Genomic DNA, 17,246 nt, shown 5'->3' with positions numbered 1-17,246 from the left:
GGGAACTCAGTGTCTCTTAGCCCTTTCGCTGAGGTTCTCAGATTCTGTTGACTAATTTTTTAATATTGGTTCTTGAGGTTTGGGGTTTAAACTGATTCACTCCCACAAGTTCAGCACAGGGGTCCAGGTCTCTTTAAGATTTTATGCAGCTGGTGCCTGGCAGCCATCCAGCTCTTAAGCACTTGAGGATTCAGAGAGAAGAATTCTCAAAGCTCGGTGACGGAAAAGCTACAGATGAGTAATGACACTTATGAGCGCGATCAGGTTTCAGCAGCGTACAATACCCCCAAGCTGTCTGTTTTCACAGATCCCAGCCAGCCGGGCTACAGCTCTGGGCCTGGGGGAGGGAAGGCAAGTGGAGAGGCCCCTTTTATAGGGGAGCAAAGGAACAAGTCGCCCTGCAGGGGTCCAGGGCAGAGCTCATACAAATTCATCACACCAATGGGGAGGCTGGGTGCATACAGGCTGCAGCTGGTAGCACACAGGCTGCAGTTCCCCACTTTTGCTCCTTTACTGCTGCTTTGGGTCAAGAAGGGGAGGATCTATTTGGTTACATTCGCTTGACATGTTACATACATAGAGTTTTTTCATATCTTCTTAAAAGTACATCAATATGCAAGGCATGAAAGCACTGATGCTGCCCTTAACCTGAGACAATCCTATGTTTCCCATGTCTAAACTACACAAATAATTTTGGTAATCTTTATAATGACAAGGTTTTGTTTGGGAGGTTTTTCCTCCCATATAGGATAAGTGCAGCATTATGACTGGATTCATTAGGGACAGGGGCATAGATTAACCTTTACACGATGATAGCCAGTGAGAATATGTGATGCCATGCAAGGATTTTATTGGTATAAATTTGGAATCAGCACATTGTTAGGCAGATGGTCCCCAATGAGTGCCGGTAAAACCCTTATATCATATTGCACCATCATGTGGCATATCCAGAATACGTGTGTGACAGAAAATATTGCAAACATGTTTTCTATCAGTATTCTTCTGACAGTAAAACCAGGTGCCTTAGTACTGAGTCCAACTGTCCAGGACTTGGAAAAAGAGAGAAAGTATTACAAACTGTAGAAGCCTCTAAAAATTATATACAATAGCTTTCCTATACATAAAGGTTTTAAGGTCTAGTATCTATGAATCTACAAGGGCTAGAATCAAGTACTATGTGCCATGTTGCCATCACTCATGATTTTATTGTGAATCTTGTGATATTTGGTATTTCTCTTAGAGCCCCAGCTCCTGGAGTCAGTTATTTCACGAGAATCTCAGCTTTCTTTTTTTACCATCAGCTTAAACTACGTTTCTAACCCACATAGTTGTGGTGACGAGTTTGAAAACATGACCCAAGAGTACCTTAAAGGCTCAGAAACCAAAAGTCAAAGAAAATAACCCAAATGTAATATTAAAAACAAAAATCCTTGATTTTTAAAGCCAATCTCATGATTTTTGAGACCTGACTCATGATTTTGGAACATTTGGCATTGGCAACACTGTAGTGTATCATAATGGGAAGCTGAGAATCTTTTCCATCCATTGATGGAAAGCTCCTATTCCTATCAGTGATGGCTTTTGAGATATTGGACTTCAAATCTATCACTGATTCAAGGCTGACCGTCACTCATCCTGGAACAGGGGACAAGGAAATTGCCAAGTATTAAATAGTGTTTACTTTGGGAATGGGAATTGCACATTTTGGGGGAAAGAAAACAAACATTTATCTGGCAAATAGATTTAAAAAAAAAGTAGAAAAGACAGCTGTTTGAAGCTGCTCAGGGGTTTGGAATGCTAGTAGGAGTCCAGGAGGGATGAATTAATGGTCAGAGTGCAGGTGAAGTGCTGAAAAGTGCGTGATAAATTGCGTTTATCGCACACCACTCTAATTTATCATGTGAATGTCATCACTGTGTTTATCTGTATGTGTACTTGTTGTGAGGGTATGTATGTATATATTAATAGAGAGAGAGAGAGAGAATGATACACACATAGTTTATTTATGTGTTTTAATTGCTACAAAATCTGAAGTCTCTGTGAAAGGAAGTGGAAAGGACTCTTGCCAAGTACTGTGTGAATTATTAAATGTTTTCAAGCTGAGCCAAAAACACATCTAACAAGTATAAAGCAAGTGAAATGCTTTTCTCTTTTCCATCTTTGGAATGAATATTGAATGTTTTTTTAAAAATCTGTCAATCCAAAGCTTGGCAGTGGACAAAGAGAGAATTTGGTTGTTAGTTTTATTCCCCCTGGCCATAGCAACAAGAGTAAACATTCCCTTTCAACCCAAAAAATGACTACCCCCCAAAATTGTTGCTCTATTGAGATAATCTTTCCCCAGCTTTGCTCAGGCCTGAACAGGCCTTCATGTGGGCATGGGAAAACACCAGTACTTAAGGTCTGCTATGTGACACAAATGGATTAGACTATCTTTGTAGTGAGATTTTGTTTTCAAATCAAAGTGCCAGAGTGACAGTCCTGGACACTGAAGACCAAGATTTGCAAAAACAGATGTCTCAGAGTCAGACGCCTTAAGCCGAACCTAAATAGGTGGCCTGATTTCACCAAAATGCTAAGAATGTGGCAGTTCCATTGGGCTGAGTGGAAGCTGCTGAGAACTCAGCACTTTAGAGATCAGAACATTTATCCAGGAGCCTAAATATGGATGTAGGAGCCTACCTTTAAGGTACCCATTTTTGAAAATCTTGGTCTAAAGTCCTGTGAGGGCCTGGAGGTCACCCTGGTGCACCCCCTTATGGTCAGGCATGGCACCGTAGGTGCACCCCATCTCACGTCCCTTCAGCTGGGTTATAATCAAGTCAGACGGATCTTTTTAATCAAAGAGCACCCTCCTTGCAAGGGTCTCATTTATTAGTGACAGCCACAAGCACAAGTAGCTCACTCAAGTACACCCAGGGATATTCGTTGCCTTGAGCTTAGTCCAGCTAGCCATCTCTGGCTCCTTCCTTCAGGAGACTCTTTATTCCTGTGCCTGAAAACAGCCTCTGGTCCAGCAACCCTTCTTGATTCATTCTCAGGGTTACCCCTTTTCAGTCCTTCCTTAAGCTGGAATCCCCAGCTCTCCTCCTGGGAACTGTGCTGTATGAGTTAATTCCACCCTTTCCCCTCACCTAGGAGCCTCACCAACTCTCCTCGCTGGAGCTGGGTGGGCTCTGTTAGGCAGATTTTGTGGTCCTCCCTAAGCAGGATTCCTTAGCTGTCCTCTCTGGAACGGAGTCATGGATTAGCCAGCTGTGGGACCTTTACCAGCTTCACCCCAAGCTGGACCAGCCTTTCCCTGCTGGTGTCGCCTACTGTCCACTCTGCTATGAGAAAGGAGGCAGCTTTTATGCTGTTCCCCTTCTTTCAGCTCATCCCAATTGGCTGGGGGAGAGGGGAGCCTTGCCCCTCTCTCTCTGCCAGGCTTCTGGCTTTGTGTCCTTAAAGAAACAGTAATGGGATTTCATCCCGAATGCTTTTTACTCCCGGGACCACTTCCTCTCTCTGCTTATCTCCCCATCCCTGTATATATAAACAGGCCTTTCACCCTCTTAAAGGGCCAACCCATGTGATGGGGTGGGTTGACCATTAGGCACCACTGCTCTTAAAGGATAGATTACCCCGTCACAAGTCCTATAGATCCCTGCTGGGGACTGCAGCTGTGTCAACAACGCTTCGGGGTCAATAGTATCAAAGGCAGATCTAAAAGAATCAGCATGGACACTTGATTTGGATCATCACCAGTAGGAGATGACAAACCAACAAGAGCAGCACATGCTCCATGCTATACCTAGGTCTAAAATCAGACTGATCAGGGCTCAGGCTGTCTGAGCACTCTGGAGTTGCTTTTCTCTCTTCTCCCTACCCTCAACCTGAAGGAGAAGATTAGAGAACAGATGGTAACTGATAGGATTCCCAGCCTAGAGAGTATGTGCCTAAAAATCATTTCCACATGACATGCCGCTAATCTGCCACGCCAAAGGGAGGCATTGACAGTCTCCACAAATAGTGGACCTGTGTCTTCCTGCTAGATTTTAATCGTTCTAAAGCTTCCATTTTGCAGTTGAAAGGCTGAAGTTCCCTGAATGCATCCAGTACCAATGCGAGCAGGGCCGGCTCCAGGCACCAGACAAGAAAGCACGTGCCTGGGGCGGCACATTGTAAGGGGCGGCATTCTGGCCAATTTTGGGAGCGGCCAGCCCAGCCCTGCAGGAACATGAACTAGCGATCCCCGCCGCTCACCGTGCTGCCAGGCTCCCCGGGACGCGCCACTCCCGCCGCCTGCACCGGCCTCCGCCTCCCGTGCCGCTCTGAGCCCAGCCCGGCCGAGCCGCCTTTAAAGGAGCGACTGAGCCAGCACCTCCTGCAGCCCACAGGGGCTCCGCCTGCCCGACCGGGAGAGACACCCCATGGGCGGAGGGCTGCCCACGGGCGGAGGGAGCGGGTGGGTGCCGCCCTTGACCGCCCTCCACGCGCTCCCTGTGGCTGCCATTTTTTTTTTTTTTTTTTTTTTGCTTCGGCAGTCCAGCCACCGTTTGTTTGTTTGTTTGTTTTGCCTGGGGCGGCAAAAAAGCTAGAGCCGGCCCTGACAGCAAGCCATATTGGCTGAAACTCAAGCAGAGGAGACTCCACATTTGTATTCTTCCCCACACCCCTACTCCCCAAAGCAACTTCTCTGCACTCCCGGATGCTGATGGATCTGAAACTAAGCAATCTGATCCACAAAGTAGACTGAAAATTCTGCAATGGGAGAAATGTTCCACACTGAGAGCAGATGACCAGGATTAACCTGGGAGAGTTCTGGTGACCAGGATTTCAGAGATGCTATGGTAAAAGGGAAGGAAACCTTCTTTGCTTCCTGTACAGTCACAGCATACAACTAAAAAAAAAAATTGTCATAACCAATGCAACTGAGTCTGTGACTTCCACCATCTGTCCTCCCAGGCATCTTCCCTCCCACTTCCGCTGTCACATGCCCTCTGTATTCCACTGTGACTTGCAAGCAGGGGAAGAGGGAATGGAGAGTCACTGTAATGCTGGTAGAGGACAAAATGTTTTAATATCCCACTAGCCCCCAGGTAGAGTAATGTTTTGGCTGCACAATATTCTTCCTTAGAGCTGTCTGGAACCAGACCAATTAGTTTCATTAGTCACTAAGGCCAACCTTTCACATAAGTTCCTATCCCTGGATAGAGTTGCTGGCTGTGCCCTGAAAATGAAGGAGGCAGAGGTTGCTTCACGACAAAGATTTAACCTCTACTCTTGTCACCTGCATCCCAACTCAAAAAAAAAAAAAAAAGAGCTCCAATGCTATCCTCAGAATAATCCCATAACGCTACTGATAATTGGTGACAGTGCTTCCGCACAAATGCTGCTAGTATTGCTGCAGGTTATAAAATTGGGGAGGTGAAAAATATGCTAGGAAATAAAGAAGGAGGAGGAGGAAACCCCTGCTTTTCAATCTCGGATAATGTTGGCCCCAAAATGTGTGAGGAAAAGCAACGTCTCCTTAAAGGAGACAGTTTTAAAGGGACACAGTCAGGCTGATGTTCACATGGCAGGCCTACTCTTGTTACAAGTTTGCTGTAAATGAATGCAATCGAAGAACGTTTATTTTTCATGTTGTTTGCCTTATGCAATTGACAGGACCCTGTGGAGAGTCAGTATCACTAGCTGTGGTTGGTGCAGGCCATGCAAAAGGGGACTTGCTGGTGAGAGCAGAAGCAAATTGCAAGTGGAGGTGAAGGGGCAGCAGGTGGGAATGTGCACAGGGAGCAAGAAGGGGGTGGGAACATGCTTTAGTGTTAAGGTCCTGCACCCTTCTGAACATCAGCTGGGGAGTAGAGCCCTCTGCCCTTTTTTAAAAATCCAGGAGATGCTCCATCAGAAATGTCAATTTTTGTTTTTTACAGTTGTCAGTTAGAAACAAATCAAGTTGACAGTGTCCCTTTAAGCAAGGAAATGAAAATCTGGGACTCTTTTATAAAGAGAGACTCCCTCCATGTGGAAGCCCCTTGAAGTAATTCCCTAGTATATTCTCTTCACCGTTAGAGTCACTGGTAAAGCCGAAAGAATAACAAAAACCTAGCGCTTATATAGCACTTTTCATCAGTAGATCTCAAAGCGCTTTACAAAGGAGGGCAGTACCACTATCCCCATGTTAAACTGAAGTGTTAAATGGATTCCCCTCTCTGCCCTAGGATCGGAATTCACTTATCCCCTGGCTGCCATGAACCTCTGTATAAACTGTTCAGAGCACTTCTTCACCTGGTCACAGTGATGTCCCAACAACAGATTCACACTTTGCCAAATTGAATGTATCCAGTGAAAAGCAGCCAAAACCTGTAGCCCAACCATGATATTCTCCTAAACCCACTCTGCTGTCATGCTGGAGGGACTCAAATTTACCAGACTTAATTGGAACAAAAAATCAGGCCTCTTACTTTCTGAGCGAGCACAAGACCACATCTACCAAACCTCCTTCTCTCTCTTTCATTACAAGTCAGCAACAGCTGCCAGAGCCACATTTCTCACTGTAAATTCCCCCCATGGAGTTTAATACAAGCCAGCTGTGAGTGCTTTCCTGGCCATGTGATTCCTTCAGGCCAGACTAGCCTTTCTCCCCTCCCCCATTCTTTCAAGAGCTGGATGCTAGTAAAACCGAAATGACGTTATGTACACAGCTTGTTATGGCGAGCCTCCCCATCCCCTGACATGCACAAACACGTCCAAAGCCAGAACAGATGAGTAACCAATGTCCCGCAGCGTGCTCTGCATAGCCCCGTGAAACTGACCGCACGCCCCACCCACCTCTCCTTCCAGCGCTTGGAAGAGTTCTCTGGCCAAACCTTCTTGGAAGTCGTCCGTGAAGGAACTTTCAGCAGAGTCACTGGTAGCATTTGAATGGGGAAAGCATGAACTATCCCAGCTCCTCAGGGTATGTCTGTACTGAAATCGGGAGGTGTGATTTCAGCACTGTAGGCATCTATATAGATCTAAGCTAGCTGGAGTAACAATAGCAGTGAAGCTGCGGCAGCATGGCATGGCTGGTCACTCGCGTGTGTGCTCCAGGTCCTGGATGGGGTTGCACTCAGGAGGCTAGCTGATGCCACTGTCCGGCTGCCACGGTTACCCTGCTCTTGTTACTGACGCTGGTTTTGATTCAGCTAGATAAAGGCAACTCAAGTATGTCTACCCCGTATACAATCACACCTCCCAATTGCAGTGTAGACATACTTGCAATATAGTCCCTCCCCACCATCCTCTTGGGTCAGCCTGGCCTTTTGAGGCCCTGTCTTGAGCAGGATCTGTATAGTAGTATAGTATTTTGTCCTGGTTTCTATTGAGTATTTAGTCTGTTTTCTCTGAACAGTTCATTATATGTGCATTGATACCCTTTTCCCCTGCAGCCTTGTTCTTCGCTGAGGTGTATGCTGAGTGTCAGAAAGAGATGTTGTTGTTAATTAAAAGAGTGTCACTGGGCTGGGAGAGAATTAAGCATCAGGACAAGCAGTGCCTTCAATACTGTATCTCTGTTCTCTAAAGAAAGCAAAGTTGCACAGTTAGCCACTTCTGTGTTTCCTTATCAGGCACGCACTGGAGGCAATGGGAAACTGCCCCTTGTTATGTGACAGGAATAGCTTTCAGTAATCCTGACCCATTCCATGTGTTTTCCATGGAAATAAAGATTGGGGACAAGAGTTTTGAAAATGACTAGTGACTGTGGGTGCCCAACTTGAGACACCTGAAAGGGGCCTGATTTTCAGTAAGTGCTCAGTGCTCACCCTCTGCCTTGCCTCTACTGCTGTGTGCTTTGTGTTGTCTTCTAGCACCTTGTCGAAGTGTTGTCATGCCATGGTGGCTCTCCTCTACCCCTTCACCTGGCAGCACACCTACATCCCCGTGTTGCCGCCTTCCATGATTGACATTGTGTGCTCACCAACCCCATTCCTGATTGGCCTGCTCACCAGCTCACTGCCCCGCCTCAAGGAGCTACCGGTGGAAGAGGTGAGCCATGAACTCAGATGAAATTGTTGTATTTAAAAGCCACAGGCGTTGGCTGCACTGTGTTGTCTTCTCACCCAGAAGGGTTTGCCTCTTAGATTGTGTCACTGTTTTAAGGCAGGGTGGCATTGTAACTACCTGTGGCTGCAGAAATACAGCTATCCCAGTTGTCAGTGAACTGCATCGTGAATAGAACCCATAACCTTTGGCTCCAAGACACACACGCTGCTACCTAGTGAGCAGGGACTTTGTTGCAATTGGTAGGGGGAACTGATATAATGACCTTCATTTTTCCTTCCTGTCCCACAGGGAGTTGGGAGAAGGGCTCCAGTGGTGATTTTGCTGGTGGGGTTTATTATTACAAGTTTTGTTATAGTTATAGTGCTACCAGGACAGTGCATGTGGAGAGTCAATCGCTGAGTCTGTCATGTATGAATTGTTCTTTTTAGAGATTGCCAGGGCCTGGGACGGTGGTAGTTAGTACAGACGCCTGTCTGACTGGCTGTATCAATTTGTTGTCTCTTGTCTTATACATATCCCTAGCCTCTGCTTGCCAGTAGCTGGGAATGAGCAACAGGGAATGGATCACTTGATGATTACCTGTTCTGTTCATTCCCTCTGGGGCACCAGGCATTGGCCACTGTCGGAAGACAGGATACTGGGCTAGATGGACCCTTGGTCTGACCCAGTATGGCCGTTCTTATGTTCTTATGTAGATTACAAACTCTTTGGAGCAGGGACTGTGTTTTAGTTCTGTTTGTACAGCACCTAGCACAATGCAATCTGGTCTGTGACTAACTAAGGCTTCTAGGTGCTCCCACATTACAAATAAATAATAATTATAAGCAGGCCTGTAAACAAATGACTAACTCTGAACAGGACTGATGTGTGGTGTGCAAGGGCAAACGCACACACACACAGCGTGACAGGTCATAACATTTTTCAGCCGTGCATCCAAAGTGTTTCTAGACTCCAGTGCAGGAAAAACCTTTGGTGGGCTACAACCTTCTGCCAGTCAGTGGCACTGATGGTGGTGAGGTGTTAAGGGAAATAATCTTTTAAAGACAAGCTTATATCAGAGACCCTGTTTTTCTCCCCACTTCACACCTGCTCTATAACTACCAACACTGTTCATACAGAGCTGATCTTTGCAGAGACATACTGAGCAATTACTTCCAATATTCCTGTGGCAACGAGTCCCACAGATTACAGATGATGTGTTTAAATTTTTTTTAAAGTTGCATTGCTTTGTTTTGTGTGATAGAATAAATACTAAATAGGAGTTCATGATAAATCCCCATATTATTTTGGTCACTCACTCATCATTGGCTGTGTAAAATAGCCTGTGGCTTCTTTATAAAGCTTTTTGCTTAGACAATAGATCTGATTGTGTTCTAGTCTAAGGGTTTGGGATGTGTAGGGGAGAGGCGAAGGCAGGAGGGTTAGGGAAGGCCAGCTTCTTTCAGTTCAAGCTGTCATTTTGTAGCTTGTGGTGAAGTGGTCAGAAAACCACAACAGGGGCCCTGCTGTTGACCAGTGTTTATATCTCCTCCTGCTGCTGTGGTTCTGTGAGAGGGGAGGAGTTTTCCTGGAGAGCCAGGAAGGCTTGGGATAATCTCTGATAACAGGAAATAACAATTCCCCATTCTCTCTTTGGTAGGTCCTTGTGGTTGACCTCGTTAATAACCGATTCCTCAGACAGGTGAGTAGAGCTGTCCCATATGGGGCTTTTTTCTCCCACTTCCTCCCTCTCCTTGCCTTGATCTGTATTTGCTTATTCTGCTTGGCTGGCTGGGCCAGGAGCACCTGCCTTGACCCAGGCTGGGAGGCAGGATTTGATGGCAGGTGCTGTTTAATAGTGATGTCACAGTTCTTTGTGCTTAGGTAGCACCTTAAAGAATTTCAAAGCACTTTACAAACATTAAACCCTCCATAATCCATGTGAAGTAGAGAAGCATTATCCCCTTTTAACAGATGGGAAACTGAGGCACAAGGCCTGCAGAAGTGTGTTGTCCAAAGTCACAGAGTGAGTCATAGGCAAAGCTTGGAATTGACCCAAGTCTCGACACTGTCCTTTGCTCTAAGCACTGGTCAGCACTACCTTCTAGGGTAATATCTGCACCTTCCAGTGAAGAATGGTTTTAGTAGATCTTTCAGTTTCTGTCATCATCGGTCCCTCTCATGTTCCTCTCTGTCTAGTCCTTGCATTACCAGACCATAGTGGGAAGACAATAAATGGGAATCTGGCCATCAGTTTGCAGACAAATACACCTCTTCTGATTCCCTTTGACCTGGAGCAGAAGAGCATGAATTTTGGGGTGTCCTGGAACATATTCCTAGACCTGGAAGCCAGGGATTGATTATCTGGTGGTTTTGTTTGTTTTCTAACCAGAATCCACTGTGAATCACAACCACAACCCACAGAGTTCAGGCTAGGGCAGGAAATCAAGCATCTGGTTAAGACATTGGACTGGTCCAAGAGCGCTGGGTTCAACTCCCATCTCTGCCACAGACTCCTTGTGAGACCTTGGGCAAGTTTCTTAGTCTCTCGGGTCCACAGTTCCCCATCTGTAAGTGGGGATAATAGCACTGCCCTCCCTCCTAGGGGTGATATGAGGACAACGGCTGTTTCTTATCTTTCAATACAGTTTTCGTATGTCAGCTGCTCTGGCTAGACAGCCCTCTTCCAGTGGCTTAGAGCGTGGCAAACCCCTCCCTTCTGACTCCCAACCCTGTTACTGCCCAATCCGTCTGTGGTGTCTCTGTGCCTCTCCCGCTGCTCCCTGTATGGGGCCGGGAGAGGGGTGGGGGTGAAAATCACTTAGCCATATGCAGGTCTTAGCCTAGCTGCTTGCTGGCATTGTTTGGCTGACTCCCGCTCCTGATATTATCAGAGCAACACCTTACCTCCAGCAAGGCAGTGGGGTCAGGGCTGGGAGACGGGCGACATGATCTCAGATCGAACAGCTGAAACGAAAGGTTACAAATCCGTACAATGCGAGGTGGTAGCTGGGGGTGAGACACCCACTTTAGTGCTTATAGAAGGGATGGACAGTCCCGAACAGAAGGCACTAGATAAGCACCGAGTATTGTTGTTATTGCTCTCCCGGTCTCATAACAGATAACCTTCCATGCCCTTGCCCCATCTCTCCCGGACTCCACGCGAGCTAGCTGAGGAGAAATGCAGGTTCCCGGAGCCAGCACAAACCCCACCCTGAGAAGGTCCCTGAGTGTGTGCTTGTGTTTTCTAGATGGAGGACGAGGACTCTATCCTGCCTCGGAAGCTGCAGGCGGCGCTAGAGCACATCCTGGAGCAGAGGAATGAGCTGGCTAGCGACAAGGAGGAGGGCGCTCTGAATGGCAGACACGGTACAGCCTGCAGCCTGGCTGCTCGTTTTCATCGGGTGGGCCCGGCCCAGCGGCCCTTCAGTCACTTCCCCAAAAGGGGCAGTTTTCATCCCCTGGCCCAGGTTTGAATGGAGGTTGCAGTTCAACGGCTAGAACTAGCTGGGCTTTGCTAAACTCTCCAGCATGTTGGTGACCTTTGCTATGTGACTGACTTCCATGGGGGTCTCCTTCAGCCTCTGCCCCATACGTCCTGCCTACACACACACACCTTATCCACAGCCAGACTCCTTCTAGCCAAGGAGGTTGCTTTGGTGTCAGTCCTGGGAGTGAAGCCTTCCCCTCCAGCTGGGCAGAGCCTGTGGCCTCCACAGCACCCCCATCCTGGGCAGGGGTGAATCGGCAAAGTGAGATAAGGCCTCCTGCTTAGCCACTAGACTCAAACAGCACCTTGGAGTGGAGGTTGATGGGGGGGCCACACTGAGGTTTTGCACCTTGTGCATGTGCCACGCTGGATCATCTGCCAGGGGCCTGCAGCCTACATAGTGCTCCTGGGAGCAGTGGCAGCCCACTCCCAGCTTTTTAGTGGAAAGTACATGTTGAGGTGTTCTCTCTCCACAGCTGCTGCTCACTCTCAGACCCGTGCAGGGCACAGTTCCTAAAGAGGCCAGCAGGGCTAGTAAGGTGGTGTGGTACCAAAGCCAGGAATGCAACTTCAAAGTAAACCAGGGTGTGACCCTTCCCGCCTAGTGCATCCTCACAGTTCCACCACCAGCACCACCGTCACCTCATGGCTTTCTCTGCTTCTCCCCCACCTCTTCCTTAGATTCCAGCCCCTTGAATGAAGTGGTGTCTGAAGCCTTTGTTCGTTTCTTTGTGGAGATCATGGGCCACTACTCCCTGTTCCTGACCCCCAGCGAGCGAGAGGAGCGGACCCTACAGCGGGAGGCCTTCCGCAAGTCTGTCTCCTCCAAGAGCCTTCGACGCTTCCTGGAGGTCTTCATGGAAACCCAGATGTTTGGAGGATTCATTCAGGAACGGGAGCTGCGGAAACAGGGGGTCAAAGGTTGGGGCTCTTCTTCTTATTCCAGCTAGGCTTGTGGAATCTTTGTCATCAGTCCCCTGGGAGTGGTGGGTGAGCAGCCAGCATCGTCCCCTGGAGCAGCACTGGCTGTAGCTCTGGGGTGAGGCCATGATGACCATGTGTTTTTGAAAGATTGCAGTGATCCCATCCCTCTTTGAGAGAAGTGTGGCTTGAGTATAGACCCAGGTGCCAATAACTCCTGGGTTCCATTCCTAGCCTCTATCTCTGGTCTTGGATAAGTCACTTAAATGCTCTCTGCCTCAGTTTCCCTATCTGTAAAGCTGGGGGAACTATTACTTACATCACAGGAGTGTTGTGAGGCTTAGTTCATGTTTGCAAAGTGTTTTGAAGTGATGAGTTTATTAATGAATGCTGGGAAATAGCAGCAGTTTAGAGGTGCTTCTCTGTGAGCACCTTCTCATGATGTGTTAAGCAGCATAACTAGTTTCTGTCACATGTGGTTCCTCTTCCGTTCTATGTTGAGTTTTTGTCAGGGATGCTACAGAACTAGCATTAGCTCCAGTGTATTGATGTATAATGTATTTACTGTCGTAATGCCTCCTCCTGGGAATAGACATTTGAGAGAAGGGTGTTGGGAAGCTCTTAACTACTGTCCCATGGCCTCTACGGTTCCACTGATTTGAGGGGCCTGTCTCATCCAAACGGCTGGTCAGTGCTGGTTGAGCCAGCTCCTCAAAAGATCTAATGACTGGTGGACATTGGAAATGGCAGAGGGATCAAAGAGCTTTTCCTAGATGGTGAAAATGTGGTCCCCAAATGTTAATTCCTCAAATGGCTCCACATTCTACTATCAGCTCACTCCCTGTCAGAGAGATCAAGAGAATTCTCTTAAAAAGATTCCTCCATTCCCTCCACGAAGCAAAGATGCTCAGTCTGGCTAGTCATGCCTGCATGACGAAGCAGTGTGGCCTAGTGGATAGAGCACTGAACTGTGGCTCTGGAGGCCAGGTCTGCCACTGGCCTGCTGGGTAATCTGGGGCAAGTCAATGTCTGCTCTGTGAGCTGCAATTTCCTCCTCTGTATAATGGGGATAGTGGTACTCATCTCCTTAGTAAAGTGCTTCTAGCTCTACTAATGAAGAGGTAGGTATTATTGTTATATATTTGGAACCGAAAGGATTGTGGGTCTTTTTTGCCGCAGGTCTGTTTGAGGTACGTGCCCAGGAGTACCTGGAAACGCTCCCCAGTGGAGAGCAGAGTGGAGTCAATAAATTCCTGAAAGGACTTGGTAAGATACCAGAGCAACCACTGACTTTTCACGGTGGTTGTGTTGCAAGTTACTCTTAACACCAGCTCAGTGATTTGGCAACAAAGATGCTATTTTAGGTAGCTCCACTCTCCTGAGGGTTGAATCTGCTTTCCCCCGGGGCCTTCAGTCAGTGGTCAGGGTTGGGCCACGTATTAACGTACACGTATGTCAGTGGCACTGGGAGCTGCATTGCCGAGGCGGGGGTGGGGTGTGTCTGTCAAAGTTTGGACCCTGAGCTCATTACCTGACTCCCAAAGGAGGAAGGCTGGTCTTGTGGGCTAAGGCACTGGGATGGACTGGAGCCCCACATGGGCAAGTGAGCTAATCCCCCTGTGCTTCAGCCCTCTCTGCTGAGGTGAGGATGAGGAGATTACCTCCCAGCAGTGTTGTGAAGATAAATCTATTAACAGCTGTAAGGCGCTCCGCTATTGCAGTAGTGCAGACCATGTAAGTACCTAGAGGGACAGAGAGAAAGAGGGCTGGAAGTCCTTTGAAAGCACAACTTTTAACTCCTGCCTAAGGAGGAAGGAGGGAGAAGGCCGTATCTTGTTTCCCTTTCAAATCGCCCCTGTCCGGCTGACACATGCAGTGCCTAACTCCAGCAGGAGCCAATTCCTTCCTTGGGGGGGGAGGGAGGGAGGGAGAACTTGCTCTTGAACAAGACCCAGCATTGCTGGGGGGGGGGGGGTAATTCCGAGGCAGCAGCTCCTCCTCAGTCCTTGCTCCAGTTGGCTCTGGGGGTGAGAGATGGAGCTCAGACTTTCTCCACTGTATATGTGGCTATGTAACGGCTGTTTTCCTCACTTCATCTCCATCAGGTAGCAAAATGAAATTCCTCCACAAGAAATAAGAGTCACGAGCACCATCATTCCATGGAATAGAAGGATTTTACAATTCAGCAGAAACAAAATGAACTGTTACCAACCATTCCCACTTAGCCTGCTCCCAAGGGGGTGAAAGCCCTGGATGCTGAGCTCTGGAGGCAGAAAGGCCAGAATTTGCTCTTGTGTGAAAGTGGCCCCATGAGATGAACAGATGGTGGTAGAGCAGCCTGGAGAGGTCTCTGGACTCCTACAGTAACATGCACTGGACCAAGCACTCTAAACTCTGCAGTAGCATTTTGCAGACCTCCAAATGGATTTGATTTCTTAGTTATTATACTTTTGTTCTATTTATATTGGGGTTAGGAAAAATATTAACCATTGACACATGCCCTGCCTCCTTTCCGAGTGGCACTGTTGGATGTGATAATGGAGACTGGGGGGAAACGGTCGTATTACCCAGGACTGAGAACGAAGGGGGACAGAAGGAGGAGAGAAATAGAGGAAACATATGAAAATAGGTCTTGACAAAAATGAGGACACTGAGGACTGCAGGGATGCCGAAGGACATGGGCAGGTTGTGCTTACGAATGAGGAAAGGAGGTGGAGGGTGAACCACTAAACCTACTGAGAACTTGATATGCCAGCCAACTAATCGACCGCTATGCTCTGCAAGGCAGCTGTGTCACAGGCCTCGTGGAGAGGCCTTTCCTTGTATTGTCTAAGTTGAGAACCTTACACAATGTAATTAAAAGTGAGTGGCGTAAAAAGAAAATGAGTTGGGAATTATTGCTGAGAATTATAGATTTTTTTTTTAACCCGCTGCTTCATTTATAGATATTTTTCTTTAGCCTTCTAGGCTCACTGCGAAGAGCTACAAAAGGATCTCATGAAACTGGGTGACTGGGCAACAAAATGGCAGATGAAAGTTAATGTTGATAAATGCAAAGTAATGCACATTGGAAAACATAATCCCAACTATACATATACAATGATGGGGTCTAAATTAGCTGTTACCACTCAAGCAGGGCCGTCCTTACCCATACGCAAAGTACACAACTGCGTAGGGCACCAGGAAATTTGGGGCCCCAAATTTCCTGGTGCCTTGCGCAGCTGCAAGCTGCTCCAGCCGCTGCTCTGCCTCTTCCCCAGGGCCCCTGCCCCTGCTCCACCCCAGCCCTGCCTCTGGGCAGGAATGGTGTCCCTACTCTCTGTTTGCCAGAAGCTGGGATTGGGTGACAGGGCATGGATCACTTGATGATAACCTGTTTGTTCATTCCCTTTGGCCATTGGCCACTGTCAGAGGACAGGATACTGGGCTTGATGGACCTTTGGTCTGACCCAGTATGGCCATCCTTATGTTCTTCTGCCTCATTTTGTATGTGGGTCAACAGGGCCATCTAGTGGTCAAATCGAATACTTGTTTATCCACCCACCCACACACTGATGCTCAAGCACTCCTGTTACAACTCTCTTATGTCTCTCACTTTCATATAACGCCCACCAAAGAGCTCTCCAACATGAGCCCTGCCCAGCGTCCAACCCTTAGAAACAGGCTTCCAGAAGTTCAAGTGGGTTTCCCTTTTCCAGACCCCAACTTTGACAGGGCATCCGCTCAGGCACAAAATATGGCCGCTCAGCCAAAGCTAAAACCCTTCTGCTCTGCCAAGACAGGCAGTGTCTGTTGTAGTTAGCTTGTGATGCTGATGAATTCCTGACGGGTTCTTGCATTTTACATGGGATCTGACTGCCATGTTCTGTGGAAAGTTACCATGTTTAATGTGGGTGATTAATTATTAGGTGTTACACAGTGTTTGATTGGCAGTGGTGGCATGCCAGGACATGGCTGATGGCAAAGAAGGGGCACTGCCAATGGGTTCACCACCTCAGGCGCACCTGGAGCGAACAGCCAACTGTGTCCAAGGCAAATAAAAAGTTTTAGGACTCAGCCTTTGAAGGTAGGATGTTGTGGTGTTAGAATTTGTATTTCTTTACGTGGGTCACTGGCAAAACCAGTTTCATGACCCCTTTCGTTCCTAGTCCACTAGAGTATAGCAACTTATTACTGCTCCCAGCTAATGAGGTGGCTCCTTTTGTGGATGTGGTAGAGATCTGTGCTGCGACATTGAAGGTTCTCTGTGCAAACCCTGTGAGGATTCCCCGTGCCAGCGCTGTGCAGGGCTTTGCACATGCAGGGCTCGGCTCCTCCTGGCCAGCACCCCAGACCAGAGGGTCTTGGGCTTTCCCGGGGTGGCGGCCCAGTCACAGGCAGTGGGGGAAGGAAGGAGCCTGCTGGCCAGGCTGTTCCTAAGCTCAGTACTCTGACCAGGGGCTGGTTCTCCGTGCAGCGCTGGGAGTGGGATGCATGCCACCGAGGGTGTGGGGGATATGGAGGAGAAGCAGGGGAGAGGGGGTGAAGGGGAAAAGCAGGGAGAGGACAGCGAGTGGGGGAGCACGTAAAGGGCAGATGGATGGGCAGCAGAGGCGACACTTAACCGGCTGCCACTTGGCACCTACCCACATTCACCAGCCACCACAGCTTGCAGCGCGCAGCCGGTGCCGGCCGGAAATGGGATGGGGGGGCGGGGTCCTGCTGGCCGAGAGCCAGCACACAGAGGAGGCTGCGCTGATGGACCAGCAGGGGGAGCAGCCGGCCCCGTGCGCTACAACTTTGCCTCACCACCAGCCTTGCACACCCACCCATACCATCATCGGCCACT

General features: G+C 48.3%; 1 protein-coding gene across 8 annotated transcripts in view; it reads left to right on the top strand.

Annotated features, from left to right (window-relative positions):
* DENND2A (DENN domain containing 2A) overlaps positions 1–15,301 on the top strand; it is a 104,365-nt gene extending 89,064 nt beyond the window's left edge. For all 8 annotated transcript variants that reach the window (XM_065565602.1, XM_008171129.4, XM_008171125.4 and 5 more), the window contains 6 exons: positions 7,833–8,010; positions 9,668–9,709; positions 11,259–11,376; positions 12,179–12,418; positions 13,598–13,684; positions 14,524–15,301. In XM_065565602.1, the coding sequence (XP_065421674.1) occupies positions 7,833–8,010; positions 9,668–9,709; positions 11,259–11,376; positions 12,179–12,418; positions 13,598–13,684; positions 14,524–14,555 (697 nt within the window). In that variant the 3' untranslated portion in view covers positions 14,556–15,301. The remainder of the gene's footprint in view (positions 1–7,832; positions 8,011–9,667; positions 9,710–11,258; positions 11,377–12,178; positions 12,419–13,597; positions 13,685–14,523) is intronic.
* The last annotated feature ends 1,945 nt before the right edge of the window (positions 15,302–17,246 follow it).

Source organism: Chrysemys picta, chromosome 1 (genome assembly GCF_011386835.1).
Source record: "Chrysemys picta bellii isolate R12L10 chromosome 1, ASM1138683v2, whole genome shotgun sequence".
Taxonomy (NCBI): domain Eukaryota; kingdom Metazoa; phylum Chordata; order Testudines; family Emydidae; genus Chrysemys; species Chrysemys picta.
This window is presented reverse-complemented; position numbering and strand designations above follow the sequence as displayed.